The sequence below is a fragment of the Rattus norvegicus genome, chromosome 14, assembly GCF_021556685.1.
Source record: "Rattus norvegicus strain SHRSP/BbbUtx chromosome 14, alternate assembly SHRSP_T2T, whole genome shotgun sequence".
Lineage (NCBI taxonomy): Eukaryota > Metazoa > Chordata > Mammalia > Rodentia > Muridae > Rattus > Rattus norvegicus.
In genome coordinates, this window is record NC_141547.1 from 13,448,743 (window position 1) to 13,466,280 (window position 17,538).

At 37.1% G+C, this 17,538-nt stretch overlaps 1 protein-coding gene across 15 annotated transcripts in view; it reads left to right on the forward strand.

Moving 5' to 3' along the window:
- Cnot6l (CCR4-NOT transcription complex, subunit 6-like) overlaps window positions 1-14,555 on the forward strand; it is a 91,950-nt gene extending 77,395 nt beyond the window's left edge. For all 15 annotated transcript variants that reach the window (XM_087583765.1, XM_087583767.1, NM_001415094.2 and 12 more), the window contains 3 exon segments: window positions 838-1,065; window positions 4,515-4,717; window positions 7,395-14,555. In XM_087583765.1, coding sequence (XP_087439891.1) covers window positions 838-1,065; window positions 4,515-4,717; window positions 7,395-7,607 — 644 coding nt within the window. In that variant the 3' untranslated portion in view covers window positions 7,608-14,555.
- The last annotated feature ends 2,983 nt before the right edge of the window (window positions 14,556-17,538 follow it).

The window sequence follows — 17,538 nt, forward strand, 5'->3', positions numbered from 1 at the left end:
TTTGCTCTTGAGCTTGTGAAATGCAAGATGAATAAGAATAAGTACTTATTGTGCAGTGGCAAGAAATTAAGTATTGGTTAATTCCGCTGGAACCATCTCCACTAGATCATATGCTATTTGAATAAGAGTCACTTAAAAGTGCTTGCTTCCTGTTAGAGAGGTACCTCAGCAGTTAAGAGCACGCACTGTTTTCCCAGAAGACTGGAATTTGGTTCTTAGCACCTACTTTGGGTGGCTCACAACCATCTTTAATTTAACTTCAGTTCCATGAGATCGAATGCCCTCTTTCCTGACCTCCACAGGCACTGCACTCAGGCACAAACCCATACTCTGACACACATACACATATCACTTAAAATTAAAAAAAAAAAAAAAAGCTTGCTTGCTTAAACAACACAGCAGATGAAAAGTGCTATAACCCAAAAATTGATTATATCATGTAATAATTTCTACCTTAAGCATGTACAGCAGGAATCAGCAACACTGTCTGTAATGGTCTACATACTAAATATTTTCGGCTCTATGGGGACACATAGTCTCTTTGAAAATGTAAAGCTAAACTTAGCTCACCAAGGCTGTAATAGAAGTGCATGGTAGGCCAGGTTTATTCCATATGCTACCATTTGTTAATATGATCAAGATGAGTAACTAACTAGAGTATCACGGTTTCCAGAATCGCCCTTTAGCTTCTCGGATAAGTTTGAGATGAAAATCAGTATAAATATATAGAAAAGAATAATGAAGTCGCTATGGATCACAGAAAAAAACTTAAAGTACTTTTTAAAAAAAGAAACATGAATATAACATTATACATCTTTTTATGCTGTTTAAATTTAGGTATGAAGCCTATTCATGCTGCAGACAAACAGCTGCTTATAGTGGCAAATGCCCACATGCATTGGGACCCAGAGTATTCTGATGTGAAGCTTATTCAGACCATGATGTTTGTCTCAGAGGTTAAAAACATTCTGGAGAAAGCCTCAAGTAGGCCTGGCAGCCCAACTGCAGATCCCAATTCCATCCCGCTGGTGCTATGTGCAGATCTTAACTCATTGCCAGATTCAGGTATTTACCAGGTCTTTTTTCCTTGCTTTCAATTTCATGTTTAGGCTTAATTGGAAGGGCACCCAGCTCCTAACGGGGCTCTTCTAAATTAAGGAACATACCAGTTGGAATTTGAGAGATGGGACAGTGACTAATTGACAAAAGCATTAATAAGGAAACTGCTTTCCAAGGAGGGTTTTGGCTTAAGTAAAGCAGAACAGTGAATGCTTCTGTACTTTAACCACTCCTACTCTTACTTTCAACTGGAAAAATGGTGGGAGCAATTAGCAGACTTTGGAAGTGTAGTTATAGGCAAGGGTCAATAATTGACGTGATGGCTTGGAATTGAATGGTACAATCAGTGCCTGCCAAATTATAAGAAGAGAGCTGGGGAAGAGATTCCCTCTTTCACTCTGCCTTCACCTTCCCATCTTCTGCCAGGGCTGCCCATTAACCTAGTACAGCTAAAAGCAATGAGGGTAGGAAAATGTTTGCTTCAGTGTGAGATCCACCTCCTGAGGCAGAGTTTAGCAAAGCTGGACACTCTTTAAGGACATTCATCACAGAGAGCGCTCTCATGTAGTAATATTGGCATGTTCTCGGTGATCTTTCTGTACTTACTACCCGGTATAGAGGAATGATCAGAATTCTAGCAAGGTGCTATATCACACCACTGGACCATTTTATGCCTGGATATCATCTTTGAAAACTTAGTTCTCCATTTTAAATCCTGAATTTCAAATCCAAAACAAAAGAGTGTAAGTCTGTACTATTAGCAAAACCATATTCCAAATATTACATATTATTTTTTCTTACTTTAAATTTGTTTTTTTATTTATTTTTACACTCCAGGTTTTACCTCCTCCTGGTCCATTCCCTCTCCCCCAGGGTTCTACATCCCGTAACACCGCCCCCCCTTCCACACACACACACTCTCCCCTATCTCCACAAGGATGTCTCCACCCCACCAGACCTCTAAACTTTCTGGGGCCTCCAGTTTCTTGAGGGTTAGGTGTATCTTCTCTGATTGAATCCAGACCCAGGAGTCCTCATATCAGCTAGTGTATGCTGCCTGGTTGGTGATCCAGTGTATGAGAGATCTCAGGGGTCCAGTTTAATTGAGACTGCTGGTCCTCCTACAGGGTTGCCCTCCTCCTTAGCTTCCTTTAGCTTTTCCCTAATTCAACAGAAGTTAGCCAGCTTCTGTTCGTTGGTTGGGTGCACATATCTGCATCTGACTCTTTCAGCTGCTTGTTAGATCTTTTGGAGAGCAGTCATGGTAGGTTCCTTTTTGTGAACGTCTCTTAGCTTCAGTAATGGTGTCAGGTCTTGGGGCCTCCCCTTGATCTGGGTCCCACTTTGGGCATGTTGCTGGACCTCCTTTTCCTCAGGTTCTTCTCCATTTCCATCCCTGCATTTCTTTCATACAGGAAGAATTATGGGTCAGAGCTTTGACTGTGGGATAGCAACTCCATCCCTCACTCTCTGCTGGAGGTGGATTCCTTGTCTTACTAGGGATCAAGTCTAAGGTTATTGCATGTTAGGCAAGCATTCCTAGCCATCATTAGACAAGTCAAAATAGTAGCAAATATAAAATAACTTAAATACTCATATTTGGAAATTGTAAATAGTCAGCAAATTTAGAAAATATATTGCCCATAGTAAGTAAATGAGATTTTTGCAAATATTTGGTTTTGACCCCTAGGCCAATTTGTCCTTTCCAACTTCCCATGTGTATGTGCATGTATACATTGTGTTATATGCATGTGTGTATACTCATCCATTCAACAGAAGTCAGTCTTGTGTGTTCCTCAGGTGCCATTTTTTGTTTGTCAGACTGGGTCCCTGCCAGCCTAAGGATCACCAAGTAGGCTAGGCCTGACTGGTTCGCCAGTGCGCCCCAGGGACTATCTGCCTGTACTCACAGTGCTGGTGTTACAAGAGCTCTCCACCAGTCAGCTCCTTTGTCACTGGTTCTGAGGCGTGACTTGCTTGCATGGCAATCACTTTACTGACGGAGTTGTCTCTCCATCCCACATCCCTCTTTCTCAGTTCTTCACAAAAAATAATTATTTAAGTTTCTCTAAAAGTGCAAGTTTTCTTAAATTTCACATGATTTCCTGAACCATTTATGATAGCTGTTAATATCACTGGCATAGCATAGTTCACTGGCTCAAATCCAACTGTCAGGGTTGGACCCTGACTCTATTTCTTATCAGCTATACATGTTATTCATTATGGATAAGGGAATAAGTGTATTATTGGCCTCATTAAATTGTTTGTATGCCTAGCATATCAGAAATGCTAGATAAATTGTAGTTCCTTTTGAGTTATTCACAACACTGATACTCATTTTACTTCATATTCATTTGTCATCCCTAATCATTAATAGATGAATTTAACATTATTGCTAAGTAATTATAAAAGGGTAAGAGACTTGTTTGCTCATTTAGTAGAAACTTTTTGAAGCTGATCCACTTTTTATACACATCTAATATTTTGGTCTCTGGCATATAATGTTACTTGGACATAGAATGTTTTTCGTAGGTGTCAGACTGAGACTACGTTCTCAAAATAGATGAGGCCTGGAGAGACGGCTCAGTGGTTACGAACTGGCTATTCTCCCAGAGGGCTGTGGTTTGACTTCTAGCACCCACATGGTGGCTCACAACCATCAGTAATCAGTAATTATAATTCTAGGCAACCTGATAGCCTCTTCTGGCCTTTAGAGACAGACATGCAACTAAAACACTCACATTCATAAAATAGTAAAATAATAATTTAAAAAGTAAAATGATTTTCTAAGCTAGCCTTGGACATTTCATTGTTGAGGATGAAAACCCTATTTTTATTACAAATAATTTTTTTATTATAAATGTTCTTTGTATATTTTCCTATGTTGTTGATTGGCTATTTTGATTACTGCTAAAGACATTGTAGTTTAGAGTAATATTACCAAAGCACTTAAGGTCAAGACCTTTCTGGTGAATGTTCTCTAGATTCTAGAAGTCATCTGAACCTATGGAACTACTAAGGTTGACAATATTTCTAGTGATCCTGATACTTACTTCTGAAGAAGGCAGATGCCTTTTAGTGAGGTTAAGTTATATGGAATTGCTAGTGTTTAAGAATTTAAACACCAGCAACAAGAACACATTTTTTTTTATTTTTTTATTTTATTTATTTTTTTGGTTTTGTTTTGTTTTGTTTTTGAGTCGGGATCTCATTATGCAGCCTTGGCTTGCCTGGAGCTTCCTGTGTAGACCAAGCTGTTCTGGACCTCAGAGAAAACAACCTGCCTTTCTGCCTCTTGGGTATTAGGATTAAAGATATGGACCACCAAGCCCAGCTAAGAGTTTCATAGAATTTAAGCATACTCTAACCCTGGTGTGTCTGTAGAATAAATAAGATTTAGTAATATAGCTTTGCTCCTAATGTTAAAGGGTAGCGTTCTTTCTTTATTCTGCTAGGTGTTGTGGAATATTTAAGCAACGGAGGAGTAGCAGACAACCACAAAGACTTCAAGGAACTAAGGTACAATGAGTGTCTTATGAACTTCAGCTGTAGTGGAAAGAACGGAAGCTCAGAAGGGAGAATCACACATGGCTTCCAACTTAAGAGCGCCTATGAAAATAACTTGATGCCTTATACCAATTACACCTTTGATTTCAAAGTAAGTAGCAGACTCTGGATTAGCATCTGACTATTTTAAGTAAAAGCATGTAAATAAAACACTATAAACTCTTATGATTAAGAGTTTTCAGGGCTGCTGGTTGTAGTGGCACATACCTGTAGGATTGATTTGCTTGAAGAGTCTGTAGGGCTCTGGCCTCTGCCAGCACCAGGCACGCAGATGTTTCACAGACATACATGCAGGCAAAGTACCCATAGACATAAAACAAAAGAAGAATTAGCACTGATTCAAAACCAAGGAAGCAAACAAAAATCAAAGTTTCAAAATGTCTGGCTTAAATATAAGCTAAACAAGGAATTTTGTTGAGTTTCATGATCATAATTGATGTCACTTAAATTTTTTTAAACTTTTGTTCACATTTCAGATAATAGTGATAATAGCTCATATTTCTAAAATTTTTTACTATGTATCAGGCACTGTTGAAATTCAGCTAATCTTCATCTGTTTATCACCTGCGCTTAGCAAGAATTTAAGCATCTGATATAGCTAAACTTTCCTGGAATGAACTCATACACTATTCTGTCCAAGTTTTCTTTGAATATCTTACTTATGATTTCCCAAGTTTCTTCTAGGGGTAATAGGTTTTACTTAATGTCGGTCTTATCTACGTAGTTGCATTAGTATATTCCCAAGTCATCCATGGAACACTTCACTTTTTAAGTTTTAAAAGAAAAGAAGTCTTAAAAATAGGAACCTGCTGTTCATGTTGAGGGCAAGATACTCCCTGATACACTGATGGCAACGGCTCACTGTGGCTGTGGTTGCTCCCCTTTTGCATTTTCTAATCATTTTGTCTGCTGGTAGCTGTTCTCTTTGCCTTTGTTTGACTTCCTCTCGTGTTCAGAATGAGTTGTACATCTTGTTTTACCCTAAAAATACATATATAGATATAGGAAGTTGTTAGTATACAAAGCTTAGAGAATTTATAATATAATACAAAAGGGAAATATTAAATAGGCTCATTCACATCCTTTTTTCTTTTTTGTTTTGTTTTATTTTTTGATACTGGGTTTCTCTGTATATCCCTGACTGACTTGGAACTGACTGTGTAGACTGGATGGCTTTGAAATCATAGAAATATGATTCTGCCTTTGCCTCCTGTGTGCCGGGATTAAAGATTAAAGCTTTATACCACCATGCCTAGCCTCCTTTTTTAAAAGTTTTTGATGTTTGTTTACTCCCTTCAAAACCAAAAAAAGGAGGAAGAAAAATCTATATATTGATACTAGCTTTCATAGAAATGAGACAAAAACTGCTTGGACGTTAATGTAGTTTTACTAGTACACAAATCTATTGATAGCTTGTATTGTTTTGATCACTTGTCCATGGCGATGGGCAGTTAAATATTTAAGAACTAGCTTTCTGAGGTTACTAAGCCTTGACTTGTAGTGTTTTCTGTGGATTATGTACTTTTCCAGTCTAATGTGATAACTTTTGTTGACATTGTTGCGAAAGGTACTGTTAAAGTTGGAAATCACTAGCTCTTGTATAATACTGTTTTTGCAGAAGTTGAAAGAAATACTTCTGTACTTAGTGATAGTTTAAATCCTATGTTTGTAATTATAATATATAATATATTTGCAAGCATACCCCAGAAGAACTAATAAAAGCCTCCTAAAAAAAAAGTGTTCAGTAATTAGCTGTAATCATTTTCTTAGTTATATGAGTAGATTAAGAGAAAATATTACTTTTTCCATTCTTTTTAGAATCTTTTTAAGTTGTCCATAAACTATAAAATAAACACAGTTTGGCATATTCATTTAAGCCATTTAGCTTGATCTTCCGAATATGTCTAAAATCACTTTCGATTTAGCTCAGTGGTAGAGCGCTTGCCTAGCAAGCACAAGGCCCTGGGTTCGGTCTCCAGCTCTGGAAAAAAAAGAAAAAAAAAAAAAGATTTTTCTTTAACATATCTTCAATGCGTCAGGTGTTGGGGCATATACCTGTAATCCCAAAGTGTGATAGGGTGAGGAAGGAGGGTCTTGAAGTCAAGCCCAGCTGGTTTATGTAGCAAGACCTTGTTCTATTAAATGAATAAATAAATGATTTTCACATGTAGAAATATTTCTTTCTACTTAAGTGTGGACTCTTTGCTGGGGGTAAATACTAGATTAACTGAAATTTATGCAGTTTGTGACAGTAAAGGCACATTAGTTTTGCTATTTACCAATCACATGAATTAAATCATCTAGCTTTGGGAAGTAGAACAAATGTTATATGTACAAGTATGTCTACATGTGCATGTGTCTTCTTGCTAATTGATATTTTTCTTCAGTCCAGAACTTGTAGAAATGAGTATCTTAAACTAAGCAAATTTAGACAGTTAACTGTATAGTATGTTAGACTTTACTAAACCAAGAAAGTCTGTTCTAGAAGTGCCTGTTTAGCATTTTTGCCTTATAATTTATGTACAAATGTAAAACCTTATGATACAGTCAACTGCTATGTTTCTCTATTGTTTTTCCATGTTTATTCATAATAGTAACCCATCAAAGATTAGAGCCTTGTCGAATCTACAGTTAGGGCAACAGGTACCAGGAATACGGGTTTCTTAGTTATTCAGCTTTTCCAAAGTAAGAATTGTTATTTTCATGGAGTTTTTCTCTTTTAAACATATTTTTCTTTCCCCTTTGTGCTATCCCTAATCTCTTTCCAGGGCGTGATTGACTACATTTTCTATTCCAAGACTCACATGAACGTGCTTGGTGTCCTGGGGCCTTTAGATCCTCAATGGCTGGTTGAGAACAACATCACTGGGTGTCCACACCCTCACATCCCTTCAGACCACTTCTCACTGTTAACACAACTTGAACTCCACCCTCCACTCCTGCCTCTAGTCAACGGTGTTCACTTGCCTAATCGGAGGTAGTGGAGTACAGCCCCGCAGAGACGGGGATCTGGCTATGGACCTGTACAGTTGTAAATCAAAGTATGTAGGAGTGAAGTATGGCCATCTTTAACGCTGCTTCTTCAGGTTCCTTTCACTATGTGTTTGCTGTAAGACTTTGTATATTTTTGTGCATACTGATATCATTTGGCACTAGGGCTGGAACCAAAGTATTACTGTCTGTCTCTATCCAAAAGCTTAATATACTTTAAAATTGGACTTATTTTCCTATTGTATTAGGAACCAACATTCACAACTGATAAATCACTAATTTGAGACCCCACACCAATGTTGTTCTCTAAAAACAAATACATTCTTTTGAATGTTTTCAAATAAGCCAATCATTTTTGTAAAAAGTGATTTTTAAAAACTCCAAATACAAGATTTTCAATTGAATGATGGTATGCCTTATAGGAAAAACTTTGAGTTTCTGTTTTGTTTCATAACAAGCTGATTTTTGGCTCTCAAGTCATTTGCACATTAACAAAGCACTTAAATTTGCTTGATTTGTACATTAAATATGATATAGCCACTAGCCCTAACAAGACAATTTGAGAAATGAAAGGTAATTGCATAACATGCTTTAAAATCAAGCATAGGATGTGACAGTTGGTTGGCCAGATGCTGGCTGTTTTGAGGAATCTTTCTTTTCTTTTCTCTAGTCTTTTCTTTTTTGTCTTACTATTAGTCCTAATCTTTTTAGAAGTATTAACTCCAAGCCCATCTCTCAAGTTCATTGATAAGGAAATAGCAGATAATACTGCCATACATCTTGAAACTAAAATTTGGTTTTTTTTTAGTATGCCCACAAAATTAGTGTCTGGTATTTTTCATTTTCGTGCCCACCCTTTTTTTTTTTTTTGGTCTGGTTGTACTGGAAAAATATGATCTATATCTTTACCACTACTGTTAAACATTTAAAGAAAATTGCTGAATGAAAAGCCCCTGGACAGAGTTTCAGAAAGGGAAAGCCAGATAATATTATATATGTTTTCCAAAGTAAGTAAATTTATTTGTTGTTTTGGGTTTTTTGTTTCATTTTAAGATAACAGTAGAAAGGATTTTGAGGAAAGAACAGATTTGGGGAAGTAATTGAAAACCTTGGATCATTTTTTTCTGACTCTAGCTGCCAAATGGCCATCATATGCTTTTAATCTTCGTTGCCATTTGTCTAGATCTGAATTAAGCTACTGTTTTATTCCCAAAGTTTGATGCCTCTAGATGTATTGGAAACCCCCCACCATTTGTTGTTGTTGGCCAGGAGGTGCCACTTGAAAATCTTAAGAGGCAGAGAGCATGAACACCATTTTGTGGGGAGAAAATTTGTTGGCAAAATTAGAAAATGTTAATTATGGCACAGTAACATTGGAAAAGGTTGTGTCTGTGTTTTTAAGTTTTTCTTTATTCTGCTTTTTTGCTGCTATAAGAGTTTTCTGAAATTTATATTTTAAACTTTTCATGCACTTTACTGTTTCTAGTATCAAAATGTGATATTTTTAATAAACAAGAAATTTTCCATTATGTGATGAAATTTTAAAAGAAAATAGCCTATATTTGTGTCTAATATATAAAGTACAAGTCAAATTTAAATTATTTAATTAGTTTTAAATATATACAAATTGTCTCCTCTTTCAAACGTGACAACTTAGGCTGTTTTATTAGTCTTAAACGATACATTTCCTGTGGTCATTTTATACTAATTTCTTCCATAGTTTACCGATCAGGCTATATAAAAGAATATTTCCCCGAAGGGTAATTTTAGTGGGGCGAGGGTGGTGGGATGATGTAGTATCACACAGGACTGCATCTGGAAGAGCTCTGTAAAGCCTAAACTCCCTTTTAAAAGTGCCTAGTGACAGAGGCGTCGTCATCTATTGTGATTGGAATGTCACTGTAGTTCAGCAAAGTTTGATGTAAATAAAATATTCTTTTAAAAATGTTAAAGCACCTGAATAAACAAACAAAAGAAACCCTTGATGACAGATTTTCCTCAGTGTTCAGGTATCCCTTCTTATATACCTCAAGCATCCAACATCTAGCCATGCAGATTGATTACCTGAAGCGCATAGTACTGGAAAGTGGAATAGCATGAAAAACTTAACTTTGTGGACATTACCTTTTTCTGTAATCAGCTACTGTATGTTTAGCTTTTGATCTTTTGTTTCGGGTGGGTTTTCTGCTCTGGAGGTAAATGCACTAACAGAACATTCTTCTTCTTTCATAGACGCATGTTAATTAGCAATGTGAGCAATATTTCCTACCATACTTCACTCCCAATATTTTTGAGATGTTTGTATAAAATGAAATTTAAAGTTCATTTATGATTGTATATGAACCACAGAGGAGCCCATTTATTAATACAAATCTTTTTTAATAGTTAAATGTGGAGGGGAAAATAAAAAAAAACATTGGGAAACATTGTAAACAGTTTAAGTTTATTTTGTGTATGATCAAGGCACTCTGTTGCAAGAAGGAAGGTGTGTACTTGGGTCTCTCTGCTTCCAAATGCACTCTTTCAAACCATCATTATCCTGTGTATTTTAATGTGGTTTTCGTAAATGTTGGTAGTAGCTCTGTTGAAGTAGGTGATTGTGTTTTGTTTTGGGTGGCACACACCTAGGGCATGGTATCCCAAATTTCATGTGCACGGTTTCCCTTTAGCCTCTTGCCCAAATCTCACACACTGTTTCCCCCTGTTCCCTTTGTAAAAGGAGTGGTATCTTGTTTTGAGCTGCCAGTTCAGATGATCAGAAATGCTGCTGTCCTCAGCATTGTCTTGTTAAATGCATGCCATTTGGAACTTTGGCAGTGAGAAGCCCAAAGGACAAGGTGAATGACATGGTATATATTCAATAAAAGTGAAATATATATGCTCATATACTTTCTAGTTCTCAGAATAAGTTAATAAGCTTTACGCCTTTGGGCTGCTGCATATTTTATCTGATGAGAGAAAATTTGGGCATTTTTAGATTGCTATGTATTTTTTTAAATGTTAAATATGATTTCTGGTAATTGTCTTAAGAACTGGAGTGTTAAGTTTATTAAAATGGTGTTGTTTGAAGAAGGGGAAACTGCACTGTTTGCCATTTCAAAAGTCATACAAGTGCATGTCAAGTCACCCACTGTCAAGCATCAGTATCCTCATAGCTTTACACACTTTGATGGGGAATATTGCAGCATCCTCAGGACTGACATCTGGAAAAGGCTCAAATCACTTACTGCTCCTTGCTTGTTGACTTTGTTTTACAATATTGTGCCTGGTGTCAACTTTTAAGCAACAGCACTGCCTAAAAGCAAGCAGAGAACAGAATCCCAGCACCATTCTATAGGCAACTTTTTAGAATTCAGATACAGTAAATCTGTTCAAGATTTATGATGTTTTATGTAAAAAATTTTGTACAACATAGCTGAATATTTTTGTTTTGATTTATTTGATGTAAGGCGTGTGAACATTCATTTGAATATCACATGTTAAAGTCAGGTATGGCACAATGGGTTCTGAGACCAGCTTCCCTACCCCCTCCCATTTGCCTCGTTCTAATCGCTTTCTTTTCAAATTACATTTCGGGTGTTCATAGGCAGATATTTAATTTTACTAATAAGCATCCTTTGTGAATGTACTTTAAAAGCCACTATGTTTTAATGTTAAAGTTTGTGAAATTATGACACTTATCCCCCTACCCCTTTTTTCTTTTTGTCTTAAAGTCACAAATCACTGAGAAGGAAGAAAGTTAAAATCTATCCAAGACTCATATCACTTGAATCTGTGGCAGATTATGTTAAAATTGAGGGTGTGGCAATTAAAGCTAGAACATGGACAATATTGTGCTGTTTAAAAATTCTGTCTTCTGAGTATGTCTTGTGAATAGGTGAAATTTTAAGTCTGTATTGTACTCCCAAGAATTCGTAAAAATCACAAACACCACCTGTATACTGAGTAACAAATCACAAAGGGAAGGGAGAACAAAGGGACAATAGGTTGAGTGTGCTCCTTCAAGGGGCCAGGAGCGTAGAATGCCATTTCTAACACAGGCTAAATCTAGTGTTAAAATTTCATGTCGGCCTAACACTGATTTAAAATTTCATCTTTCATATTCTTGAGTTTTTGAAATATTTTAATAGTTTTGAAAAGTATACTACTAACTGGTTTGTAGCTTCAGTCACAGAAAACAAATTGTATTTCAGTAAGGGTCCTGTAGCAAGCAAGAACTCTTTGTCACATGTTCAAAGTAACAAACCTTTTTACTGAAATGTGAGCTGTCATGTTTGTAAGGTTGTTTTCTTCTCTCCCCCATAAAACCCAAAGTAACACCTTTCTAATGTGTTAAAAATTTGTTTACCGCTTCCGTTTGGCTTGTGGTCTATTTGTATGACTTTTATGTATTAGAAGTAGATAAATTAGGTAGAGACGTTAGACTTATTTTTCTAAGTCAGGAACTTAAACTGAAGTTTTGAATTTGTAGACAGAAGAGAACATTTATGCTTACGATTGCTCTGGAAGATTTTAATTTCTGTAAATGCACCATGATTCCTAAATTTGAAACCCAAGTAAATGCTAGTCCATCTTTAGCCTGCTTATTACCAAAGTTTTAAGGACAGGGTGCCAAGAGCACCTTTCATAACTGTCACCCGAATGCTTAAAAATATAAAAGAAAAACCCATATGTGTTCTGAGCAAGAGCCGTAGAGAGAAAACCAGGAAGGGAAGCAGAAGGGCAGGACCCCGCTCAGGAAGATGAAAAGAAAGAGCATGCATGCTTGTTCTGACCAAATGCATTCATGTAAATGTCTCAGGTAAAAGGCCGTAGGAAGAAGCAGACTCCAGGGAACGTCTTATCAATATAGTAATTTTGACATAAGTTTGGTTAACTTGGTTTATGCTAGACTTGTTTTATTCTTGGATCCAAAGGACAGACTGAAAGTACTTTTTAGCAAGATAAGCTAACTTTCAAAGGATATGAATTAAGGGTATGTCTATTAAATGTTGATTTTTTTTTTTTTATGGTGCAGCCTATAAGATAAATAGCATTGAACTGAAATTCAAAGTGTGCCATCAGAAGCCATGACGCCTGGCATGGTGTACCTTTCAGAATGACACCCGTTAATTAACTGGTTATTTTCTTCAGCAGGATCCCCGCCTTTGTTTGATTTCCCTGTTTGTCTGTCCCTTGGAAAAGCATAGGAGTTGTGGTAGCAGCTCTCTGAAAACTGATCCCTGCTCATTATTCAGAGTACTCCCATATTTTCTTAGCTAGCCGTTGTTCTGTGTACCACATTTGTTTAATTTGTGTGTAGTTACTTGAACTCAGAATATTTGCTCAGTATTGGTGTGCCAAACAATGGCTCTGCTTCTTATGGTACAGACTGAGTGTTCTGCTTACTGTTTCAACTTTAATGCGGTAAGTGTTACAGTGTGTGGGTTGCTCTCTATTCAGAAACTACTGTCCTTTCTCTGTGCTTGGCTTGCTAAAAGTACATTTCCTTACCTGTGTAATTCCTGAGCGGTGCTTTGCTGACTTTTGAGGGAGGAGGGATTTGGATGACTGTTACTACACACTAGAACTGGAATTGTTCAGTGTTGTGAATGGCAGATTTCTTAAACACCAGCAGCACTGAGAAGTGCACTATGGGCATTCGTACAGTTGTCCAAACGTAAGCAGTACTTTTATCCAAAAGAAGCCGAGATGTGTTGGGGTCAATAGGAGTACTTTGAGTATCTCAAGGAGGGCAAATGATTAACTTTGTCGTATCTGAAGTGGAGTAGCCCTTTCTCTCTCTCTCTCTCTCTCTCTCTCTCTCTCTCTCCTTCCCTCTCTCCCTTCTTCCCTTCCCCCCTCCCTCCTCCTCCCTCTCTCTCCTCTCTTCTCTCTCCTTTCTCCTCTCCCCTCCCCCCTCTCTCTTCTCTCTTCTCTCTTTATTTTTCAGTTTTTAAAGAGAAGGAAATATATACATACTTTTTCTCAAAGACCAGGATGTTTGATTATATTGACCAGAGATTAAGTCGTATCTAGTTTTTAACTGTATAAGTGCCAAGTTATTGTCCATGGACTTTTTACCATTTGATTAGGAAAGAGATTATTTTTGTTTCCTGGCATTAAGTTGATTAATTTATTGTTTTGCATACATTTGAGTCATTCTGTGGCCTATATAGTGTTTTTATAACTATACAGTGGTCTAAAATCAAAGCACATGATCCTAAAACTAAGCAAGATGTTTTAGTAAATTTCCCCATGAGTACTTGCTAATTTCTATTAATATTGTTCTAAGCAGACACTACTGTTTTAGGTTGTGTATTTTTTTTTTTTTTAATTTTTCCCCTAAGAAAAAGCCAAGCACTAAATCAGCTTGTGTTCTGGTAATCACTTGCAAGCTAAGCTTTTCTCTTTCTTCCTTTCTTAGAGGATTTAATGAAGTGCCATGTAATTGTAGCTTATTAATTAATGTTTGATAGACTGGTTCTGTGATATTCTAAACATTTAGCTCTTTCTTGTCATCTCTGGAGAAGATGGTTCTACTCTCATTCTCTGATAAAATCACCAGCTGCTTTATTTTTCTATTTATTAAACAGTTGATAAGGTCTGGATCATGACCAAACTGCTCAGCTGAGATGTTTTCATAGTGGACACTGTAGAAAATGTGTGTGCAAAAGGACACAGTTGAGTGATGGTATTCTTTTTCATTAATGTGAACATTGACTAAACAAAGCAGTCCTGCCTTTTAAATCTTGTGGCAGCTCAGAAGGGAGGTGCTTAAGAACCTTAACTATTATGTCAGATGACAAAATACTTTTTTTCCATTTTGGAGATTGGGTACTGCTCACACATGATGTATAGGGCTAAATATATGCTTGTTTCCTTGCACCTGTGTACTCTCCCCTTCTCTCCCACTTTTCCTTTCCCTGTAGGCAATAAATGGCCATTTTGCAACCGCATACTATTGTCTTGGGTTTTGATTATTTGTGCTTTGGGTTGGTACTTCTTTTGTAAACTAAAAAACCATGGTGATTTACATAAAACAATTACAAATTCGTACAACATGGATATTTTTTGTTTTGTTTTCTTGTTGGGTGAAAACTACTTAAGTATTTCATATAGAATACATCTTGAAGTGCTGTGAAGTGCTTTGTCAGAAGAAAGCCAAGCTGAGGAACTTGTGTCACCACGAGTGTGTAGAAGATGGAATGTCGTGTGCCGTTCTGCAGATTTTTACCTTGATTGACCGTGGGAGTTCATGTTGAGATGAAACTTCTCATCCTTGGGCTTGGAACGGGGTACAGAAGCCTCCTGCTGCACTTTGGGAATGTACTACAAATATGAAGCAACTGCTAGATCTTAGTATCATTAGTCTGACCTACAAGACAGCCATCAGACAGTTAGACAGCACTGAACAAGCTTGATAGGTTAGACCTGCCAGGGCCCAGAATACATTCATTCAGTGTTTGTTTTTGATGACCAAGATGCTCCACAGAAGATAAAGGTGATAGACTCCTTATCCTCCAAGAAATAGCTTCTCAAATACTCTATATGATGCAAGAAGATACTCAAATGTTTTAGTTAGTGTAAAGGTAATCTTAGGATCTAGGGAAGAAGGCAAGGAGAGGTCATACAGTCAAACAATTAGACATTCAAAGAACTGGATACATTAAGCTGAAAGCTGGTTTTGAGGTGTATGATTGATATTCAGAGAAGAAATTGGACTAACAAGCTCAGTATGTGAAAGAACACTTTAGATTATCTTGAACAGATTGCTAGCATCTCTGGTGATCCTTAGGCATCAGAGCTCAGTGCCTACTTTCTTGACATTTGATAATAAGGGTTTGATAAGCCTGTGATTGACCCCAAGGTTCTTCCCAGAAACCATTACGTTGGACAGCCTTTAAGAAGTTTTTAAAAGCACTTGTGAGGTGGGTCTTAAAGTCCAGGTTTCAAAGTGTCTGCCTCATTAAGAAGTTCTTACGATAGGGCATTGAAGTCATTTGCTGCATGCTTGTGGACTTTATGACCCTGACAAAACAGGCTTATTGGTAAAGTTGAGGCAGTACTGATGGATTAGTTGATTCAGTCCTTGTTTCTGTATAGCAGGCACTTTAATAGCTTGAGCCATCTTTCCAGCATCTGAGCTACTTCTCTAAGAAAACAGACCAGGACAAACCTTTGAATGAAGTAATTACAGTGTATAAGTGTTCTTAGAAAAGAATAGAGTCCTGGGGAGAAATAGGAAAAATGAAGCAAAGCAGTGGGGCATTTTTGAGCTCATTTCTTGTGCAGCAGCAAAGCAAACCTTCCTATGACTCTGAAGAATGGAATAAAATGGTTTATGAGTAATAGGAACGAGTTTATTTGTCTTATTTACATGAGGCAAAAGATTAGCCTTGGTGTTCATTGCTCTACCCATGCTTATGCATATATCATTCCCTTGTCTCATGTGATGAGAAGGTAGTGGAGATGGGGTTACTGAAAATAGAATGGTGTAGTTGAGGCAGCACAAAGGATAAAATGATAGCGTGAGGCTGAGCTTTCAAGGGGATCTACCCCTGTGAAGTTTGGGTTCATTGTCCAGTGTTAGTCCAACTCAGATAGATTAGAACTGCCTCTGATACTCTGCTAAAACATTTGGTCCTGATTCCTCAAGACGGACCACCATATATCGGTTAAGGCAGTTGTTTGGGCCATCTACCAATGAAGGTCCGCTTCTACTTGTTTCTTCAGTTTCTAAAATGTTAACCCGAGTCTTACAATTTCTTGGGTGAGTCAGCTGGTTTCTTGTGGGGTAGATACTATTAATACATTGCTTTATTCCGACTGTATGTTGATGTCGCTATAATTGTGGGTCTTTGGTGAGAGGAGGTGAAGAAAAGCAAAACTCCTACGAGTAATCTGCTACCAGTGAGAACTTTTAGGTTACTTATGCCGTGGTTTCTTTTCTCTAGGAAGAGAGTGTGTTGAGCATTAGGGATAGTTAGGACATTCAGATTTCTCCACCTGGTACAACCAAATGTTCCCATCCTAGATTTCATGCAATACCTTGAAAGTGAAGGCAGTTTTTGTTGTGGGTGTTTTTAAATGTGTGATTTCTGAATCTAATCATTTAATGTTTGTGCTGAAATACCTACAGGAACAGTCCTTTATACTACCTTTGTATGCATCCTGACTTTCACAATATGCCCCACTACTCGGAGCCTCTTGAGGTTTTTCCCAAAGGTATCTGAAGTTAACTTTGAAAACTGGTCAGCCCCATTTTTTTCCCACTGCCCTTTACTATTTAAATGATAACTGCTTCACAAGCAAACTTTCCACTTCATTTCAAACCTATCACCACTGAAATCGTCTGCAGTCTTCAGCCAAATAAGCTGATGAGATCTAGGTCAAGAATTTCATCTTGAGCCTTTAGTATTTATCAGCTATTTCTGGTGGTATATTAGCTTAACTTTCTACAAATAACAGAGCCTGAGAGATCATCTTTTCAGATAGTATGCTTTGGCTTGTGATCTTAAAAATCCAGGCTGGGTGCTGCTGGGAAGTGTCACATAGCAAAGAAAGGAAAAAAGTCACAGAGTATTGAACTAATCAGCTATAAGCAACTGAGGTTTGAACCTACCTGGAACCTTCTGAGGAGTCACATGGAAGATAGACAATGGGTTCTGTACCCCATTAGTCAAAGATTACTTTTTTTAAAGATGTTAACTCCTACACATATAAAAGTTTTAATCTTTTCTAATTTTGAGTGAATAGGGACTTAAATTTTCTGTTGAAGCAAATCAAGAGAATAAACTCAATTACAACATGATAAAAGATTTTAGTGAAATCAAGCACAGCCCCATAATTTTTAAAGTATGTCATATATTCCCATTTGTTGATAATGGTGACTATAATGCAGTTTACTTTTAAAGAACTTACACTGTACCAGACACTTTA